General features: G+C 39.9%; 1 protein-coding gene across 6 annotated transcripts in view; it reads left to right on the forward strand.

The window, feature by feature from the left end:
* GRIP1 (glutamate receptor interacting protein 1) overlaps positions 1 to 22,370 on the forward strand; it is a 317,097-nt gene that overhangs the window by 250,158 nt on the left and 44,569 nt on the right. For all 6 annotated transcript variants that reach the window (XM_063396516.1, XM_063396518.1, XM_063396520.1 and 3 more), the window contains 2 exons: positions 17,692 to 17,839; positions 19,435 to 19,604. In XM_063396516.1, coding sequence (XP_063252586.1) covers positions 17,692 to 17,839; positions 19,435 to 19,604 — 318 coding nt within the window. The remainder of the gene's footprint in view (positions 1 to 17,691; positions 17,840 to 19,434; positions 19,605 to 22,370) is intronic.

Here is a 22,370-nt window from a genome sequence, read left to right on the forward strand (position 1 = left end):
GCCCCATCTCTGAAAGTGCCCAAGACAAGGTTGGATGGGGCTCTGAGCAACCTGATCTAGTGGAAGGAATTCCTGCTCATGGCAGGGGGGCTGGAACTAGATGATCTTTAAAGTCCCTTCCAACCCAAGCCATTCTGTGATCCTGTGATTTCATCTAGTGTGGGATATGATTTACCCTTGGCATGAGAAGCCTGAGGCTTGTGATTTTTTTTTTCTGGTATTGAGTTTTCTGGCTCTCAGGACTGCACCTTTAGAATAGGAGGAATGGGCTATTCCTTTTAACCCTTTGTCTCTCATGCTGCTACTAAACGTGATGTACAGGCATCACTTAGTCTCATCATGAGCCTGTAAGATGATTGATTCTGATAGTTTGTCATAAGTTCCTGCTTCCTTACCTGCTTTAATCTACTCTACTTATCTTCTTTATAGAAATACAAATACCTTTTTAAGCACCTCTTGAGATAAATGGGGTAGCATGGAAACCTAAGGTAAATAGGCATTATTGTTTTAAAAAATGCAGCTTTTTTGGCTGGATTCAAATTGAAATTCAAAAACCAGTTCTTGATTGGGCATTTTTTTGTGTGATCAAGAGATACAGCTGGTGGCTGTGACAGTGAAATAAAAAAATTACTTGCAATTGGTGAGGAATGCTGTGGGCCCCTTTCAGCCTTTACAGGAATTGTGGTATAATCTGATACTTAAAAGCAGCAGTCAGGTGTTCCCTCCATGTTACATAACCTTCTTTTCCTCGCAGTTCCCTCGTTATGCCTTACACACCTCCTACCCAACTCATTCACTGCTAGCTCCTCAAAATGTATGGTGCTTTCACCTATGGGTAAGACATTTGTTTCATTGTGAGGACTGCTGAGCAGTCAAAGTGTTGTGGAGTGGGGCCTTATAAGAAAACAGATTTTTCCTTCCTGTGAGTGGTACTCCTGGGTTGCATAAGCAACTCTCAGTTTGTCATTTACCAGTTCCTGTGTAAGCTTGCCTCCTTAACAACATTGACACATTTTTGTGTACCATTACCTGGGTTTCTCTGTCAGAAAAACTCCAAGCTTCTGACATCTGTACTGGAATAGTTCCTCAAAAGAGTGAGAGCCACTAACCTCACAGCCTGCCCTCTGTTAGCAGGGCTGTCAGACCAGCTGTCCAGCACAGTGCACAAGTGCTCGATTCCTGGAGACCAGAAAAGTCCTGATACGAGCACACACAACCACAGGGTTTTGGAGGCGTTTGCTGAAAGTGGAGAACAACTGCAAGGGTTCTGGATCCCAGGGTTCCTTCCTGTCTGTTTCATGGAGCATGATGCTTCTTTCCTCCATTCATTGTTCTTATACTGGTTCTGAGCTGCATTACTATCCTTTTCCCAGTAGCTGCTTGATTTTTCCTTTCTCTACTGACTTAGTTTGAGTTGCCTCTTCTTGAAGGTCCTAAATCCCCAACATGCTATTCCCTCTCCTTACAACCCATTTTTTCCTGCTATCTTTTGCCAAGTAAGGCTTAGGTAATTTTCCAACACATTTCTCTCACACTTCTGATTTCCCTCTTTTAAAGGCCTTTTGCAGTTTGCATGCCTGTCCTTCTTTAGCCCTTTCTCTTGTCCCTGGCTCTTAACAAACCATTCCCAAGTTTCTTGTTCTGCAGCTTCTTTACAGATCAATAACCCGCTCACCTCAGTTCCTCCCCATCTTGCCCAAAAAATCCTTCTCTGTCCTCTTTGTAGCTCTTGATTCCCAGTGCCAGATCTGTCAGGTGGAGAAGACACATAGGGAACATGAATTTTCCATATAAAGCCTATAGAATTTTCAGGAGGAGGAGCAGGCTAGGTGGGGCAAACTAGGGCTTTTCCTAGTCACCTGTTTCAGCTAAAAAATCTAGAGGGGGGAGAAAAAAGTAAGTCTGAGAAAGGTAACCATTTTAAGAAAAAATCACATCACATATTTGTACTGTGGCCAAGTTGTAAGTTTACAAGCAATTAAAAGCAAGATGTTTTAATCAGAAAAGTATGGTTTCCATGATTCCTAAGTGTACCTGTGTGGTGTCTTTTCTCCGCCTGGTTGTGATTTGCTGCTGCAGTTTAATAGCCATTTTGCTAGTAAGTGATTGCAGAAGGGAGGAGTTGTCATGTTTTACAAGGATCTCATAAATCTTACAGGTATTTCTTTCTTTACAAACTTCTTGATCGTCCCTAGAGAGAAATAAAAGGAGTTTAGCTGAACCATGTAAGTTACAAATTACTCTAACAGGTCCAATTAAAATTTATCTCAAGTGCTTTTGAAACTATGACCTCATTAAAAGCAGCTTAATAAACATGGCTTTGTGTGGGAGAAAAAAACTGTAAAGGTGAAATGAGATGTCCCTGAAACAGAAAACTAAAAGTACAATTTAATTGTCATAAATAACTAGGAAGGGAGAGGAGTTTCACTTCATGTATGAAAATACTCTGGTTTACTTACTGAGTTCTGAGAATAATAGAAACATTTGTCTTCAAAGACTTATCAGGAAGGTGAAACTTGCATTTGTACGCAGTTAATCTAAATAAGCTACAATTACAAGAAATCAATCTGAAATATCAAATGTATTTCATGATAGGCATTCACTAAAGGAGACCCTTGCTAATCTGTGTTAGTATCTCTTTACAAAGCACATGGTCTCAGTATTTTAGACGCTAATTCAAGGGCTGAGATCCTCAAATGGAAGCAGTCTCTACCTCTTAAAAATATGCTATTTTGCTTCTTTTTTAATAAGTGATTTAAGCCAAATGATGGAAGGAGAAGATTCTTGTAGTAATCTCTCCTGTCCACCATCCAGGCTTCAGGAAAGTGGAGCAAAGGAGCAAATAACCCTCACAGACACTTAGTAAAGGATGGAAAATACTGGATTGATCAAATCTTTCCACTTCACGTGAGGGCTATCCAGATACACCGTGCAATTCTATCCAAATACACCATGCCACCAGAATTGGCATCTCTACCACATGCCTGTACCTCTGGTCAGCTGGAAATGGGTCAGTAAGTTGGCTTCTCTGTTAAATTAGCATGCTGGTCAACAGAGACTATGATAACAGGATAATGAGGTATCCTGGCTTGTGCTTGTCTGAAAAAAAAAATTAAGCAGGTAGCTGCAGTACTTAAATTCAGAATGCAGAGCAGCATTACAGAAATAGTGATAATTAAGTTTTCTGGAGATTAAAAGATCTTTTGTATGTGCCATGCAATTCAAAGCAAGAGAAACTCTCTCATCGAATCCAATAAAAAAAAAAATACAGCCCCAGATTTGTGTTAGGGCCACCTGAGAGACTAAGGAATAAGAGACAGATCTGATTTTCTTTATACTAGAGAGAATTTGTGCTGGAACCCCAGAACCTGTCTTTAAAAGGGTCCATCTCTAAGGAAATAACAGCAGAAAGGCACCAGTCCTGCCTCCATTCCTGGGAGAGGAAAACACTAAATATCTCCCAAGACTACCCCTGAGGGGAGGCATTTTAAAAAACCTGGAACTGAACCACTCTGACTTTTTTTAATGGGTATGAGACATCCAGACTGTGCCTGACAGGTTAGGTCAAGGGGGAGAAAACCCAAGAGTCCCTCAGGTCATTTGCTGGAATACCTGTACCAGGCATAATCTAAGAGACTGAAATGGGATGCAGATTTTTATTCCTTTACAGTAAGGTTAATGGTTCATTAATCATTTCACAGAACATTTATGCTGAAAATGGATGGATTTCAAAGTATGAATATTTTTATATATTTTGCCTAAATATGACCTCAGGGAATGGTGTTTTAGTGCAAAACCCGTGTGAATGAGGCCTGGAGCTGATCCTGTGAGACTGCACCGTCTAGTACTCAGCACTTGGGAGATATATACTGCTCAGAGAAGATAGAGCTGGAAATGTAGGTAGTGGGGAAAATCAACATTTAAGGTGAATGGGTTTATCTTGAAATCAACACAGTTCCTCAAGATAATTGCAGCAGTGCCACATATTACAACATGATCTTGTTGTACTTCCAATGGTATTGCTCAATGGTATTGTACAATGAACAAATGTTTGACTCAGTCAGAAGACTTTCTTTAACTGATTTCAGCTGGGATTTAAAATAGGACCCAAAGGCAAAAAAACCCCCTCATGTCCTATGTTTGAAGAGCTTTGCTTAAAGGGAAATAAATCAGACCTGTGTTTCTTTGCCCCCTCCTCAGTTCTCACCAAATGGACATCTGGTATGCCAACAAATATGTCTTCTGCCAGCATAAAAGTTTTCTAATTTGAGCACTGTTTACACCACTAAATCAACGTTATATTTTTTTGCCTGCATAAGATTAGGGATTCTACAGCCAGCTCAAATCTGAAGTGTAGAAAGAAGTTTGACTCATGCAGATTACTTTAAAATTGTGCTGTTTAGAATGTTTAATTACACCCAGTTACCACTCTGTCCTCTCCTTTCTACTAATGAAAAAAGAACATGCCAGGCCCATTTTCTCTTTACCCCTTTGCTAAGATATTTCTCTTCTGGTACTGTAGCATTAGCATGGGAACAGGGTGTACACTCATGAAATAGCCAGTTCTGTGCTAAGTTTTTTAGGTCATCTCACTTTGGATCTAGATCACAGCAAAAGTCTCTACGTTTGAACACACCAGAGAAACTGTTGGATGAACAAACAGCCACCATGCATTTCATTTTATTTAGTTGTTGGCTTTCACATAACAGACCAGATTTGAAATGTCAGCATTTGATTTTATAAATTATGGCAATGCACTGATGCTGCTGGTCTTCTCAGTACATCCTGTCATTCTTTAGTTGGATATGGAAGGTGGGAGAAGCATCAGCTGCTATGTTTAAACTAGAAATCAGCTGCAAAGGGAAAGTGAACAAGAAAGGATGTTTCTTTTCTGTGCTCCTTTATCATCTCCCGTGCTGGAGAAATGGCGTTTTTGCTGCTTTCGTAAACTGACTCACAGTTTTTTAAAGATAAACCCACAGATTTTTGAAGATAAACCCAAGATTTGTTGTGTATATGGGGGAAGTTTTTTCTTGTCTTTGCAAGAAGTTCTTTTCAGTTCGGCTCTTCAGGGTTTAGAAATGTAAGAACTTAAGATGCCCGTGCAGCCTTACTCAGATGCCTTGGTGCATATGTTACTTCACAAATTTTAATTGGAATGATTGCATACATTTTACCTTCCACAGTCACCTGCTGCATAGTACTAAATGATCTGAAAAACAGTCATGTGAGACAAGTGTTCTAAAAAAAGCTGATCTCATCCTGATGCAGATGCCTAAAGTGGGGCAGGTGAAACACATTTGTCAAATGCCAGTTTTCTTGGGTGCTTTGTAGAGAGTTTAGGCTCAGGTGTAGCTACTGCAGGTCTGCCCTGCAGAGGTCTGCATTTTGCTGCAGTGAACCCTGGCACAGGTATCTTAAAATGTCCTCTCCAGACAAGTGGATGCTTTCAACATTCATTTCTTTGATCCTTGTTTGTTTATATCTATAGTGGGAAAAACACCATGCTTTTGCTCTAAAGTGTGGTTATAAGAGAAAATGGTTAATAAATGTGTGTTGTAGGGAATACTCAGAGGCTGCAGCATACAATAGCTCTCCCCCACTGCAGATGCTCAGAGAAGATTGAGAATACTGTTTAGTAATTAAGGCATGAGCTTGGAAAAAAAGGGAAAGTGTTCCTACTCATTAAATATTCACTGTCTACCTTCCACATGAGGCTCTTGAAGAAGGAAGTATATGTGCTTATTTAATTAAAGAGGGGAGGTAAAAATAAGTACATCCAGGCAATATTCATTCTGGGGATCATTAGGTTTGAAGTGCTTTGTGCCCACATGGTGACTGTAATATTTTCCTTTTAATGTCATTTTGTTTGTAAACAGATGCCTCTGATCTTTATTGGTGTACATGTATTTTTATGATGATTTATAATGATGTTCTGCAGATTTTAATCAACTTCTCATTTGGGTTTTTTATACCTTGCATAAGCACAGTTCTTCTGTTAAGGTCAGCTCGGTAGAGTTGTCTGCAATAACCTTCTTCTGAGCATTGTGACCTCTAAATTTTCAAGGTCTTTACAAAGACCTTAGGTAAACTTGGGTGGATTTCACTGGTACAAGAAAAAGAACAACAAAACCCAAGAAACAGACTGAAAAGAAACAGCTGAAAAAGGCTTTTCGCAGTTTCTCCTTTAGATAAACTCAGTAATTGCTTAATAATAAATATGAGCAATGGAACATCTTCAAAAAGAAAAAAGTCACCAGGCAGGGGCATGGAAGGAGCTGGAGCCCCTCCGAGCCTGGCAGCAGGAGCTGCTTTGGCAGGAGGTAAATGTCTTGTCCTGCAGCAAAGGAGGAGCCACATGGGAACCTTGCCAAAGGTGACCCTGGCAGCAAGCTGGCAGGCTGTCTGCTGAGGTAGCAGATGATAGAGTGCCCTTCCCATTGCTGTAACAGTTATGGGCCACTTGAGTTTCTAGAGGTTATTGCTTAGTTGGGATTTTGGAAGCAGAAATGTGGGGAATTGGTTTCGCTGGAAATGTGTGCTGCAGAGAACAGGGGATATAGAAGCTTCCTTTTACTTTAAATGTGTGAATACTCCCAGTAGTACTGTTCATGTATTCTATGGAACAAGAAGAAGAAGGAAAGAGGAAAAAGGTGGAAAGACATAGGCAATCCTAGACTATTTTTGCAATGAGGGATGTAAGAGTTTATGTTTAGAACCATGGCTTCTGTGTTGGATTTAAGGGCAATTTACCTAAACAACTTTCTCTATTTCTTTGAAATGTTTTTGCTGAACTGCTGCTGAGGCAGTACCAAAGCAGAAAGAGAGGGCAGTTAATAAACTTGTTTTCTGACTAATTGTACCAAAGTTTGTGGAATCCCTGAGAGCAGAAAAACTCTCACTCTGGTCCTCAGTGCAAAATCCTCCAGGTCAGATCTCAGCCTTGACCTCAGCCTACATAGTAGCCTTTTATAATGTGACCGTGCCAATGCATCAATTGTTTTTAAGACATCTGTGCTAGAGCACAGATTATTGAAGAGACCAAAGTTTGGGGTGAAAAATGTGGTATCCACAGTACATATTTGTAGGGTTAGACATTCATATTATCTGTTATGAACAGCTATGTACAGTATCATTTTTCTTTTCTTCTGGTTCGTTGTTACCTGATAGGCTTTGCAGAGGAGTGTTTTAGACTAGTCTGAGACTCCTGCCTGTTCAACCAAACCAAGTCAATTGATGTCCATGTTAGCAGAAGCACACCCCAGGTCAGCTTTCCAAGGCAGAGACTGCAATTATCTTGTGTGCAGAGGTCACTAACCCATGTAAAGAAGAAGTAACCGTGAATGTGAAGTTGGAATGTTTCAGTACAGAGGAGCCCTGAGCAAGGTCCAGTCGTGCAGCTCATGTACACCAAGCAGCTCAGCTGTGTGGGAATGGGGCTGTACTTGGGTCAGTCATCCTGTTGACAAGCAGGAGTGGCTGTCAGCATCTTGCTCATGTGGCTCTGCTGCTTCCAAGGCTTCAGCTCCACTGCCGTGGCACAGACAGGGGCAGCTGAGATACCTCACTAACACAGCATTGACCTGTCCCTATTTGCCTTAACTGCTCTCTTATCCAGGTGTCTGAACTATCCACAGCACACCTTTGTTGGGAAGCTTTTGGCATTATCTGACATGTCTTGTCCTGGGGGAGACATGGACGGATGGGCACTGTCAGCTCAAGCAAAGTTTGGCTGCCTGGGTGTTTGCAGTGCTTGCTCCCATCTCTGAAGTGACAGCAGTGAGGGGCTCTGTGCTCTGTAGGCTTTTGAAGATAATCCAATCCCATTATAACGATTACTGTTCCCGTTAGATGGAACTTAGGGCCATTGTGTCAAATAGGCATAATTGATGGGTACTGCAGCTCCTTCTGTTATCTGTGGTGTGTACTTACAGCTACGCTTTAGAGGTTGGCTGATGTAAAATTCAACACACAGCTGTGTCTCAGTTTGCAGGCTGAGGTGCAGATTATGTTGCCCGTATTTGTTCTATTTGTTGTGATTAGTCAGACACAGAATCATGAAAGAGATGGAGAGTTTTAAAGATATCAAAGTTCTTGTGCATTTTATTTTCTGTCTTACTTGGAGTAGAAAATAAGTATGGGAAGTTCTTTTGGACATATGTATCTGTCTATCAGGCCCAGAGAAGTTTTGGATGTCCCATCACTGGAAGTGTGCAAGACCAGGTTGGACTGGGCTTTCAGCAACCTGGTCTAGTGGAGAGTGTCCCTGCTTATGGCAGAGTGTTGGGACTAACTAGTTTTTAAGGTCCCTCCCAACCCAAACCATTCTGGGATTCAGTGGTTCTTTGATTTCATCCATGCTTTGTGCAATAGAAAGATTAGTGTTTTGTATTGCAGAACCTCAGCAGAGGACATATTATTTGCACTATTTTGGGGGTCTGTCTCATTTTGGAAGCTGGTTTTTAAAAATAATTATTTGTAAGTTCCATTCCTGGAATGAAATGCAGGCAGAATTCCATTGCTGCTGACTTCTGCAAACATTTTACAATCACTCTAATGCTATATAATGTTCAAGGCAGTTTTCAGGAGCCACCCTTCAATGGAAAAGTGCAATTTGAGGCTCAGGTTGCCAAACTAACCATAAAGGTGTACTTACAGGCTCCCAAGTTCTGAAACCATGTGCTGCCATCAGGGATAGATACTTGAGTTCTCTGGTAGTTCTTTAGGTGCCACCTGAATTTTCTACATGGTATTCTTTTCTCAAGATAACAAAGGCAGAAAGTTGCAGGGCCTGGGCTTATTTTAAATGCACTCAGACTATCCTCAGAGAGGCAGGTTCAGGATTTTCTGTACAGGCATCATCTACCAAGCTGCTTTTGTGTTGTAAATTGTGCGGTAGACAGAATGTGTTTTAGATTAACAGGGCACATGAAAAATAGAGATAAATTAAGAGATTGGGATTTTATACAGCTTTTGAGATGGGAGGGGGCCTAGGGAAGCCAAAGATGTAAGTTTGAAACAGTTAATAGGAGAAAGCGGCATACTGAGAACTGGGGAAAGTCTTTTGAGCTGAAGTTGTTCAGGCAGATGTTTATGGACAGTGAGAAAGTCCCAAGCTGATTTTGGATATATCCACATCCACACTATGTGAGCATTTTGAAGGCAGAGATGTTTCTTGTACTAGTGACTAGTGTCTTCAACGAGTAAGTGACATTTCTTCACTGAGAATGATGGTGGGGCTAAGGGTGCAAAGTGTGAAATTAGGTAAAGGCAGCTCCTAAGCTTTTGATTTTAAGAACTTGGCTAAATTAGAGGCATATAAATGAGCTGCAGGAATTAGGCAACAAGAAGAAAATGAAAAGACTGTGCCAGTCAGTTGACAAGAATATTAAATTGCTTGTGTATAGAGGGGATAATAGATGTCACGTTTGTTTAGAGAATAATGTCTCCATTTTCCATTCTGAGGTTGAGAGGTCTCTCTGATTTTGCTATCACTCATTCTGCTGGCATCCTCTTGGAATTATTCCTATTTATCATTTTTGAAATTTGATTATTCGAAAGGTGAGAGGGTATAAAATGCCATTGGTGGCTTTTTTCCTTAGCAGAAATTTTACAGGTTTTTTTCCTGTGGATGCTGTGATCTTTCAGTAGATCAGCAGCTCCAGTGCTGTCCTGTTACTTACAATAATGGAAAATACACTATTTTATTTATCTATTTTGGTACTGGTTTTGCCTATCTCATTGTAGTTCAACCAGGTAAAATTAGAACAGCTATTGCTCATTCTACAGCCTGCTGTAAAACAGAAACACACAATACCCCAAAATCAAGAGAACACAAGGAGCACATATATTTTATGCTAGATTGTAAGTTGGGCCTTGGAGACTGACACTGACACTTCAAACAAGAACAATATTAAATTTTTAAATAGTGATTCTATTATTAATAACTGCTATCCTTTCTCCACAAATATCACTTGTAATACATTGTCAGCTTACTCTATTTTATAGAATCATAGACTAGTTTGGGTTGGAAGAGACCTTAAATATCATCTAGTTCCAGCCCCTCTGCCATGGGCAGGGATGCCACCCACTAGATCGTGTTGCCTAGGGCGCAATCAAGCCTGGCCTTTAACACCTCCAGGAATGGGGCATCCACAGCTTCTCTGGGCAAACTGTACCTGTGCTTTACCATCTTCTGGTAAACAGAAGCTAAACTAAGTCTCCTCTCTTTCACTTTAAAACTGTTCCACCTTGTCCTATCACTATCTACCCATGTAAGAAGTCACTCTCCATCTTTTTTAAAAGCTTTCTTCAGGTACTGAAAGGCAGCAGTGAGGTCTTCCCAGAGCCTTCTCTTCCCCAGGCGGAACAACCCCAGCTCTCTCAGCCCACCCTCACAGGAGAGATGCTCCAGTGCTCTGAGCAGCTTCATGGCCTTCCACTGCACCTACTCCAACAGGTCCACAGCTTTCTTGTCTTTCCAGAAACCCTTCTTAGAGCTTGCTAGCTGTCATTGATTTTATTTTGCCTGTAAGATCTGAGATGAGTAAAAAGGTTACTCTGCTAAATGAAGCATGAACAAAGCCAGGGTGCAAACATTATGCAGTATTAGTAGAACAGAATACCAAAGCCAGTGCCGTGAATCGTGCTCTGTGTGTGGTTCATTTATGACCTTTAGTCACAAATGTAAGAGGAATCAAATAATATTACTCTGAATGAGTGATAATGGTTCTACCCAGCTCTAGGGCATCTTGAATATTGTTCCTATGCCCTTTAAACACTGCAGAAGTCTTATTCCTGCCTCTGTTCCTTGCTGCTACATTCCCTCTTGAAACCATTCACCCATGATCCCAATCTCAATTTCTTGATTAGATCATCTTTAAAAATACACAATTATATCCTTTCTTTTCAAAATAGAGATAAAACAATCTTTGCAGTACAAGGAAAGGGTATTACATAAATAAACAACCTCCCATGGCCCCACGTCCTTCCAAAAAAGTCGGTATTTAAATAACCATCACTTTACTCTCTGTAAGAGACTTGGCTAGTCATCCAATTGCAGTAAAACAAATGAGTAAATGAAAATGCCCCTACAAAAGAAATTGAAAATGCTAGCAAAATAGCCTAAGTGCTTTATGAGGTAGATGAAGAGAAGGGGCAAAAGTGAGATTTTGTCAACTCTTTTTATCAGTGACTTAGTGAAACCTGGGGAAAAAAAGAAGGTGTAAGTGAATTGAAGTAGAAAGAAAGGAGAAAAGTAGAGAAAAGCTTCCCTACTTGCAGAAGGTCTTTGTCTTGCACACACGTTTCTGGTTGTGACTCTTGTTTTGCAAGAGATCATGGAAAAGACAGACAGGTAAGTTGACTTCCTATCTTTATGGCAGTCTCAGGGAAACATGAGAAAGGAAATAGAGGATGATAGAGGGCTGTGAATCTCACTGTCACACCTAGGAATGCAATCTTGCACCAGACTGGGAGGAGGTAGGACAACTTTAGGTGTGTCAGTCTTACCGAGAAAATGTTTTAATGGACACCAAGAAAACGGGAGCTTTGAGCTGGTATTCACGTAAAAGAAATAGTCCTTAAGAATACAAAAACCACACAGAGAATGATGAGATTCATCAAGTGTAGTTTAAGATACTGTCTGACAGTAATGAATAGTCTGTGGGTGGGTGAAGAAAAGTGGATGTGAATGCACACAGAGTCCCTGAGTGCTTTTATGTTGCTCTGCTGTCAGCTGAGCAGTACTGTAAAGGACCTTGCAAAATGGTCTGTATGGAGAGTGTCACTGCTAAAACCACACGTCTTAGAAATTAAATTCATCAAGCCTGTTAGAAGTCTTGCCTGCTCTTTGGGTTGGTGTGGTCTCAAGTTTGTACAACTGTCTGTAGATTTCAAGCGCCCTGTAAGATATGTATCACCTTTGATTTTTGCATTTCAGCAATCTAGCTTCCCTAAGCAATGGCAAATACTCAAAATTCATGGTGATAAGCCTGTGGTATTTTGATCCATTTCTGTTACAAAAAGCAAAAAGCTTGTAACATTTCAGCTCTTGTTTCTTTAAACAGAAAACAGGGGGGCTAATCCCTAGTATGCTGATTCTGAATGGACTGGCACAACCACACCTGCTTGGCTTTCCTCACCATTGATTATTCTGTCAATCATAGAATGATTTAGGTTGGAAAAGACCTTAAAGATCATCCAGTTCCACCCCCTGTGCCATGGGCAGGGGCACCTTCCACTAGACAAGGTTGCTCAGAGGCCCATCCAACCTGGTCTTGAACACTCCCAAGGATGTGTCATCCACAATTGCTCTGGACAACCTGCTATATGTATAAAAGACTAAAAGACCCTCTCCTACTTTTTTTTTTTTCTTTTTTTTTCTTTTTTTTCTTTTATTTTTTTTATTTTTTTCTTTTCTTTTTTTTCTTTTTTTTCTTTTTTTTCTTTTTTTTTTTCTTTTTTTTCTTCTTTTTTTTTCTTTTTTTCCTTTTTTTTTTCTTTTTTCTTTTTTTTTCTTTTTTCTTTTTTTTCTTTTTTTTTCTTTTTTCTTTTTTTTCTTTTCTTTTTTCTTTTTTTCTTTTTTTTTCTTTTTTCTTTTTTCTTTTTTTCTTTTTTTCTTTTTTTCTCTTTTTTCTTTTTTTCTTTTCTTTTTTTCTTTTTTTCTTTTTTTCTTTTTTTCTTTTTTTCTTTTTTTCTTTTTTTCTTTTTTTCTTTTTTTTTTTTCCCCCAAGTAAGATGGGTTAAAAGCCAAGCACTTGGATTTCTTCAAAATATTCCACGACTTCTCTGGGCAACCAACATTGTACATTATTCTCAACTGGAACTGAGATGCCAGGTAAAGGCACAGATTTGGCTGCTGATTCTGTGCCTTACACATCAAACTGATCACTGCCACTCTCAAGTACCTTCTGCTTGTGTGCTGAGTGCTGACAGTGGCTTGTTGGGGTGTCTCAACCTTTCTGTAGTAAGAACTGACTGCAGTGGAGTGTTTTGTATTGGACCCTTTTTGGAACTCACAGAGGCTTGTGTACACAAATGCACACACATACTTCCCCTGCATTCTGTTGGGTTTTGTTAAAGAAAGCAAGTTCAGGGAAAGGCTTGTGTGTTTGTGCATTTAAGGATTTGTGAGTGTCTGTCTATGAGAGTTTACTCAACAGGTTCTTTGGGGAACAGGCAGTGACTGTTTCTTATACATCAGGGCTGTCACATATATGATGGCTGAGTGGGTACTGGAAAAGGATCATTGATTTTTGTGAATTGAAAAAAGAACAGAGAGAGCAGAGGAAAGCAAGAATATATTCTAAGGCATTTGGGAGTGATGGGGGATTGAAACTGATTTCTTCAATCATGACCTTTCTGCAAATGTTCCAACTTTCTGCTCTTAAAGGCAGGATATTCAGGTTTTTTCCAATTCTTAACAATCTTCCTTAACTTCACTAAGATACGCTTCTGTGATCCACTAGTCTGAACATAAAGCATGCAAGTATAAAAATTAGGGTTGCAGAAAATGAGAAAGACAGTAAAGTTTCAAGTGTACCAGCAAGGGCTGAATGGAGAAAAGGGAACTCCTACCTGAGGGAGAGATTCCTTTATGTAGAATCATAGAATTGTTATGGTTGGAAAAGACCTGTAAAATCAGCAAGTCCAGCTGTCCAGCCAGACTTGCTATCTGTAGGCTGCAAAGATTTTGTATGAAGGGAACAAAAAAAGACGTGAGTAGAAGAGCACATTTCTTTGATCAAGAAAAACTATTTTTGTGAAATACTGTCTTCTGTTTTTAACATAAGTGAGACACATTTAGATCTGTGAAGGCAGTGCTGCAAAAGTGTCAAAACACTGCAGTGCAAGAAGTACAAGGTTTGAGGACCTATGCATTCTTTTCTGGTCTGAGCCAGGACCTTGCCAGATTTTTTGACTACTGTCAGTCGGAGAATCACAACAAGAAGGCTACAGGGACGTGCTATATACAATTTTAAGGTGAAAAACTTGTTAATCTGTGAACATCTAATAGGGAAGAAGCTTGGGAAATTAGTGTGAGATAGTAAGATATCCACTTGTTTGTCTCATCATCACTATTAAGTACAGCAGCGTCTAAGAGAGGGTAATAGCAGTCTTTTGAAGCTGTGTGTTTCAATTGGTCCAGCTGGCTCTTTAGAGTCAAAATCTATTTTTACATCCTTCCTCTGTGTCAAGCTCTTTTAGCTGCTCAAAAAAATGATTTATACCTTGTGTTGCCATGACTTTGAAAAAAATAAAAGAGCACCCAAACCTTGCAGTTATAGAAGTGAGAAGCTGCAGAGCACAGGTAGCAGCAACAGAGCTCAGTGTTCCTACAGGAACAAGCTCAATAGCAGAACTTCCCAGTTTTAAGTACAGGAAGGCTTTGGAAAGGGAAAAAAAAGTGCATCATAGGCTAAAAATTTTGGTTTCCTGTGGATTTAGTGTCATTGCTGATTGCAAGCTATGACTGAAGCTTTTCCCTTTCTTGGTCATTTAAGGGTACTATTTCACATGCAGAACCTCTGCTGCCTATACAAGCAGCTTGCTTTTTGGTTTCCTCACTGTGGGAATCCTGGTGGGTTTTGTCCTCCACCATCCACCAGTTGTTGACCTGGATTTCATATACCATGAGGACCAGTAAGGATTAACAAATTTATACATTTTTGAGGACATAAAGAAACACATGTAATGTGATGTCTTTATCAGGTTAAAAATACATTTTTCAACTTTCAAAATTATCTGCCATTATCTTTTGAGGCAAAGGAGGTTGGTAACACTGCTTATTTTATCCAGAAATTTTCTAAATATTATATTATATACTATTTATACTGTACTAAATATAGTATATTTAAATCTCATAAAAGTATATACAGAGTAAAACCCCTTGTTGCCAGTGATTTAAGCTGTCAAATAAAAAAAGTGTGCAGCTATCTAACTGAAGAAATGTATTAACATGCAGAAAGCAATGCTGCTTCCTCTGGGAGGTTTTAATCAGGCCTCTTGTAGTGATTGAGATGCAGTACTCTAAAATGAGAAAAATTATTAACAAAATCAAAAATCTAGAGTGTCTTTCATGCAAATATTCATCAGTGTATCTTATGTAATTACATAGTCAATAAATCAACATAGTGTGTAAGCACTTCAGTCATGGTCTAAATATCTTAATGACTGAAACATCTTCACACATGAATAATTTATACCTGTATGATTCATTTTTCATATCCATGCTTTACTTCAATGTGAAAAACTAATTCTTCTCTGTCAGAGAATGTGTGCTTGATTATTGCCTTCTGATTTCTCTTCCTTGTGCTTCTTTTCCACCGTTAGACACACTCCATTTCTTCTCTTCTGGTTCCTCTAATGTAGTTATCTTATTTATTCATCCTGTCTGCCTTGGTTTGTGTTCCCAGTGCATTTCAACGGGCACCTGGGAAATAACACTCAGGCATAAGCTGCTTGTGCTTATGCAGTTTCCCAAGGAGCTGGAAACAGCATCTTGAAAGATTTACACATTCTCAACAGATATTTGCATTCCGTTTCCTTTCCTCAAGGCAACTATTGCAGAAAGAACTTGTGCAAGTTGGGCTTTGCCATTTTCTGGATCAATGTGAGTTAAAACCTTTGCCAAGGTACTGATGTCAAACATTGTTTGAGTCTTCTTCCCATATATTTGTAAACGTGGAACTTGTGTGTAGCTCCAGAAACCACTGGAGTGTTCAAGATGAAAATAATTGTTTCTCAGTGCAGGAACGGGAATAGGGAATACTTAAATTCTGCTCTTCTGCACATGTTTATTTTGCTGTTTGCAGGGCACTGCATGCATCCTGTCTTACTTAGACCTTTAGCCAAGTCATCTAAGACAGGAATTTCATTGTGATAAACTCCTTCTTTAGTCAGTAAGAGAAGTACAGGTAGCTTCCGAGGGCAGTTCTTCCAGCTTTAAAGCTACTTAGTGCTTGAAGCTCCAGGCAGAAATGCTGCTGGGTGGACTGTATTCTTTTGGCTCAGAATTTAAAGATCAGTTCAGGTTTGTGGAGTAGCTTATTTTGGTAGTGTCTGTGAAGGTTGAGCCTTTAAAAACTCAGCTCTAGTTGTGGACAGAAATTGTTCACTCAGATTTAATGACTGCTTTCAAAATTGCTGAATCTTGCCTTCAAACACTCAGATTTTGAACTTGTAAAAAAGAAAACCAGCAGGAATATAAAAATTATTTTAAGTTGTGTGGGGAAAAGGAAACTGACACTTTTCTGGTATTGTGTGTTATTCGATCCAACCTTCTTTCACTCCATACCAATATGCAGTTTACCTACATTACACTCTAATGAGGAAGAGCATCTTCACTGAGTGTTCATCACTCTCTCATTCAATTTCTTGTCTCTTAATATACATTGTTAATTTTGAATGCTAATACAGTTCACTGTCTCTTCTGTGCCAGTATTACATTTTTAACTGATGTTTTGATTTAAGACTGAGTGGAGTATCTTACATCTGTCCTCTCCCCCATACTTGGAAGCCCAGCTGCAGTTCTTATACAGCTTCAATCTTAATGTCTTCTGAGACACACCACAATTGAATGTTGTCTTTGTAGCCTCACAGCTGGTTCCAGTATGTTGTGAATACCAATCTCTCCTGTTTGCCGGCAGGACATTTGATAACTTTGATCCAGCATAAGTCTTTGTTTATTCTGTTTTTTCTTATTCTGATTGTAAGCACCTCCAAAGGCTTCTGATAGCACTTCATTTGTCTCAGTCTTTTTATATCCTTAAAGGACATCTTCTCTTACTGTATCTTACTGCACCAAGATGAGTTATGGATCAATGGGTATTGGTTAGTAGGAGTTCTCAGCCAGTCTCCAGAATGTGCTTCATCCTGACCACTGCCTGCTTTGTTCTGGCATTTAGGAGGAAACGTGCTGACTCCTTGCCTTGCTGTGTCTAGCACTTGTTCTCTTGGGTAGTTTCTCACCACAGTCATGGATCATGACTGCTGCTCCAGCTTACTTTCCTGTTTTTCTGTATTCAGTGTTGGTCGTTTATTATCTATGTCCTGCTGTAAGGCAGTATTTTATCCAGTAACAAAATGTTACTAAAATCTTCTGAACCTCCTCACATGTATTTTGCTTTAACTTCTACTACTTCTGGGTGTCATGCCTCCTGCACTTTCACCATTTTGTCCTTCCTTTTTGTGAATGCTTTCTTTCTTTATCTTCTTCATTTGATTATTATAGCTGCTGTCTACAGGCCTTCATCTTCTTTTGTGGAAATTAATTAACTTCCCTCTCTAACCTGTTCAGTTGCTCATATTTTTTCAGATAATTTTCTATTTTTTAATTAATTCTGGTTTTCTAGCATGTCTGTTTAAATTCCAGGTAATGTTTATCTTCAGTTTTTCAAGAGAATGATTCACTAACACATCCCGTTTCCCTCATCTGGTCCATCTCTGATTCTGACAGACTGAAACTTTTGGACGTCCCAGATTCACAAACTTCCTCTTGCTTTTATCTTTTTCAACATCAGGAGCTGATTATTGACACCTTAATTGATGCTATTACAGTATTTTTTGAAGTGGCATGTTATCTGGTTAGAGAAATAGAGGAGCCATGGAGATTTTATGTGAGGAAAACATGAAAATGGCATAAATACCACATTGGTGTAATACTGATCTTTTGTTGTTTAATTTTAACAGATTCAGTAGCAACAGCTTCTGGGCCACTACTAGTTGAAGTTGCCAAAACTCCCGGTGCTGCTCTTGGGGTTGCACTAACTACCTCGATGTGCTGCAACAAACAGGTCATTGTCATAGACAAAATCAAATCTGCAAGTATTGCAGACAGGTGAGTGTGACAGAGGACTGACACTGCAGGTCCATGTGTACATTTTACTTCTTTTTCTGTTTGGTCTGGTTTTAAAGGAACTCTTCTCTTTTTTGAGAAAATCGACTGAACCGGGTCCTCTCAAGGTTGCATGTCTTAAAATTAGCACTTTGTCAGATTGCTGTTCCAGACTGCTGAGTTTAAGACTTCCAGGACACAATCTACTTTAGCTCATTCGTGTAGGATTCGGTGACATAAGCCAGCCCCCATGTAAAATGTGACTGGCTGATTGCACCATGCAACACAGGAGTTTACAGGTCTGCTCTGGCTATTAAATGTAACGCTGAGGCACAGATTAGTATTAAAAAAAAACCAAAACCCATAACCCACTGGAATTCTTGAAGTAAGCCCCCACCATATGGAACAGCTGTCAAGGGAAGTAAATTTTGAGGTCTTGCAACCTTGAAGTGTTCTTTTAGAATATATCATTCATTCTTGTGGCACAGTGAAATGGAGCTCCTTATGTCTGGATTCTTTTACTGATATTTTAGAATTCAAGTGAGGGATAAGGAAGACTGGCTTCTGTATTTATAAATTGTTTTGCTGTAGTATTTCCACTTCATTTAAACCTTTAAATAAAACCATTTAAATCATTAAAATTATGGCTACATACATTTCCCCAGTGGTCTGAACCCCTGGAACAGAGTTGTGGTATCTTTCCTGGGGTGCGTGTGTGTGTGTGTATGTGTGTGTTTGTACATAAACAATATATTTCTATATTCATATCTCTAAATTTTTTTTAAATATTAGGTTTCAGCAGCAAATTCCTCCTGCATGTCCCCAGCCACCCTACCTTGTAACTCCTCTTTGTCAACGGTGCTTTTGGTAGCACCCACTTGTAGCAGTGAGTCTACAGCTCCTCTGTGGGCTTTTCCCTACAGTATAAACTTTGACAGTGTCGGCCATTGATCCAGGGGTGTTCTCCAGTTCAATGGTGCAGGATGCTTTAATTTTCTCCCTCTGTTTTTTCCCATTTCGCAGGGGGTAACCAATTAAAGGAGCTGTCCACTTGACTGGTACGTCGGGATGCTGACTGCTGTGTTTGCATTTCTCAACTCATCCAGTAGCCAGTCTCTTGAGTGCAGCAAGATTTAGCAGATAGCCCCCACCCCACTCCTAGAGTCACCATGCTAGCCCTGGTTTCATTATTTGTTTGACTACTGCATAATTTCATCATCACTTACAGCTTTTGTACTAATAAGTGTTTGAACTGTAACTCAAAAAATGATGAACTGGGTGCTTGTGTGAGGGATATGTGACCAAGTTATTCAAGTCTCCTTAAGCTCTTCTCATTTTATCCTGCTGTCATTCACATATATTTTTAGAGTCAGCTACCCCATTGCAGTTCTGTGAGTGATGTCTTGGCATATACTGTATTAACTGAATTGTTTTTAAGGTTTGTACTAATAGAGATAAAGTCTGACCAGTGGCAGTGCCTACAAATCACAAATGTCTCTCGAAAAAAAGAGAACACGTTCATAGTTGTCATGACCAGTTTGAAGGCAGAAGAGCGAAGGGCATACCTGATCATACCAAGTTTCTCCCCTTTTGTATAGATGTGGTGCATTACACGTAGGAGACCATATTCTGTCCATTGATGGCACCAGCATGGAGTACTGTACGCTGGCAGAGGCAACGCAGTTTTTGGCTAATGCCGCGGATAATGTCAAACTGGAGATCCTGCCCCACCACCAGACACGGCTAGCGCTGAAAGGCCCAGAGCACGGTAAGAGATCGTTTGGGAGCACCAAATACCCCTTTCTCTTTCTTCCTTTTACTTTGGCTGCCCATGCTGAGTGGTCAAAGCTATCACCGCAGTTATGTCTGTAAATGTTGTTTCAGCTCCCCAGGTGATGCTTCTGCAGTTTCTGAGCAGCTCTGTGTTTTCTTGGTCTTAATGAACCCTCTGAGATTCCTATGGCCAGAGAGGGAATGGTTTTGCTAAGAAATACCTCTACAAACTTGTACATAAAGACACATGTTGACTCTACTGTTGCAGTTGTTGGAGGTGCTACGAGATACTTCAGTAAATTAATCTACATTGTTTCTTAAATTTAGAGTGGGAAAGCAGTACCACAGCCAATTTATTTTCAGCATATTGACTTGATAGTTATGGTCACTTCATTAATGACACCTGTTCTCCCCTAAAATACGTAAACCCCTTCTGTATTTTCTCTTGTTAATGGCATTGTTATTTATTGCCATCGTCTTTTAAAGTGCTTCTGAGATTTCTTCATGGGTTCACTGTCAGTGCTTATGAAAGCTGGAAACAGTTCCCTAGATTGCAGACCTTTTCACTGTGATACTTACTTCATACCAACATGCTTGAATAGAATGGCTTTCCATTCTCAAATCAAATGTATATCAAATGTCTTAGTATTTGAAGATGGAGGCTGCCTGTCTTGTCTTCTAACTAATTGTGAGAAAGTGGCTGATACACAGTAATCCGTAAATTCAGTCTAAAATAGCACATGTTGATAGACATCAAAACAGTAACATCAAATACACAGAGAATAGGTACCTGTGTTGCAGCATGAACCAGTGGTATCGTTTTTCTGAGCCTGAGGTACTGTGCTTCTTCTGTCTCATTTAGACCAAGACAAGATTTCTGAGGTCTCGAAATGTCAGTGATGGTAGATGTTCTGGGACATCCATGCAACATCCAAGTTGTCCTTTGATAAGTGATGTTCTAGACAGTTTCTCAGAGTAGGGAATAATGAACTAGTGACAGAGGAGACATTAGTTTCCCTAGACCAGGGTGAGCAAAGAATACCTTTGCAATTTTATGTTCTCCCTTTAATCAGCTCTTTCGCTTTCCTACCTAAGCTGGTTAGAGCCACAACGAGCAGAGGGGGATACTGCACAAGCAGAATGAGATGGATTTTTTTTTTAAGCAATGATTGTTAAGCAACATTTATAACAGATTGATGCTGTTAATGTTCTAGTAACCAGTGTAGATGCTTAGAAAAAGCAATGCGCTTGCTGTGCCAGAGTTAAGAAGTGTCTGTCATAAAATCATATCAAGGTGATCTGCTAAAGATGATATATAAGAGCATCTTTTGGGGGAAAGCATCCCTAAAGTAATAAAGTTGCTTTCTTCAGTAAAGGAGAATAACTAGGATGTTTACAGACCTTTCCAGCCCTTCACCATGACCAGTTCAAGATATAACAAGCTTTATAGAAGCAAGTACCCTCTTAGAAACAGCCTTTCATCAGGTGTGGTATGACCTAGAGGCTGCAGAGAGTGAAAATCTCCCTTGATATGTCTGGAATAAGCTGAGTCATTTGGACTGTAACTGCTGAGCTCAGTTATTGGTCTTGTGGAAATATGTTAGGAATTTAAAACGGGCAGGAAAGTCAGTATATAAAATAAACTGAAATTTTAGCCCTAAAATAAAGTGAGGAGCTCTATAAAAGATAGGATTCTTTTTCATGTTTTTTTTTTCTTTATACTGTGCTGCTGACGTTCATTTCTCTTGCTGCCCCATTAGTTTTATGTTTACTATACACAACTCTGTACTGGAATAGCTGAAATTACCACTAAATTACTGTGGTTACACACAAAAGGATTTTCTTTTACAGAACTTTTGTTGAATTGGGACTATCCTTCTACAAGCTGAGCAAACTGAATTTGTGTACTTTCCCACTTTGTAGGATATTTTTATCTCTGCTCTCAGCACAAAAATAAAACATTAAGAAAAAATCTCAAGGACTACCAGATAATTTCCTGCTGGAAGCAGTCTTTTTAATTAAACAAAGCTCACAGCAGCTTGAAAATAATGAAAATCCACCTGGCCACATTGTTCTTATCAGATTTTAATTTTTTCACCATAGTTGAAGTTAAGAAATCTCACTGTCTGTGCACATAATTGAAGAGACAGTTCCATCTGAGAAGCCATGCTAGGTCTCTAAGACACATGAGGCCGTATTGTGCTGCTTCTGGTGTTTCTGGGACTTTTGTGGCTAACACGAGATTTTCCAAAGTCCCTGGGAGTGGTGGTGCCAGTGGGTGAGGAGCCCCAGGGGCGCAGACCCAGCCTGATGCTGACATCACACTCCTCCCTTACTTTTGATATGTGATATTGGGGCAAAGAAATAAATCTTTTCATTCAAGGGCACAGAGTGTGTTGTCAGGGAGGGGTGCCACTCCAAGGCAATCTGACTGAAGACAGGGTCTGGTCAGGCAGTTGCAGCGTCTGCAGGGTCTCCACCACTCCACCAGGCTGCAGGGACATGATGAGACCCTGTGCTCCCCTTTCCCTGTCCCTTCCCTGGTGTGTGACTCCAGAGGTCGACCCTGTAGATATAGACATCACTGTTAAATCAGAAGTAGTACAGTCAGGCAATTAGCAGATCAGTGCTCCTGTAATACAAAATGAAACCAAAGGACAGCTTTCCTTCTGCCAGGGCACAGGGCTTGCCGTGGTGGCTGCCTTTTCTCCCCTCATTTTGTCCCATGGAATAAGAAATGAACACAAGGTGTAGATCCAGC

This window comes from Prinia subflava, chromosome 4, assembly GCF_021018805.1.
Source record: "Prinia subflava isolate CZ2003 ecotype Zambia chromosome 4, Cam_Psub_1.2, whole genome shotgun sequence".
Classification (NCBI taxonomy): domain Eukaryota; kingdom Metazoa; phylum Chordata; class Aves; order Passeriformes; family Cisticolidae; genus Prinia; species Prinia subflava.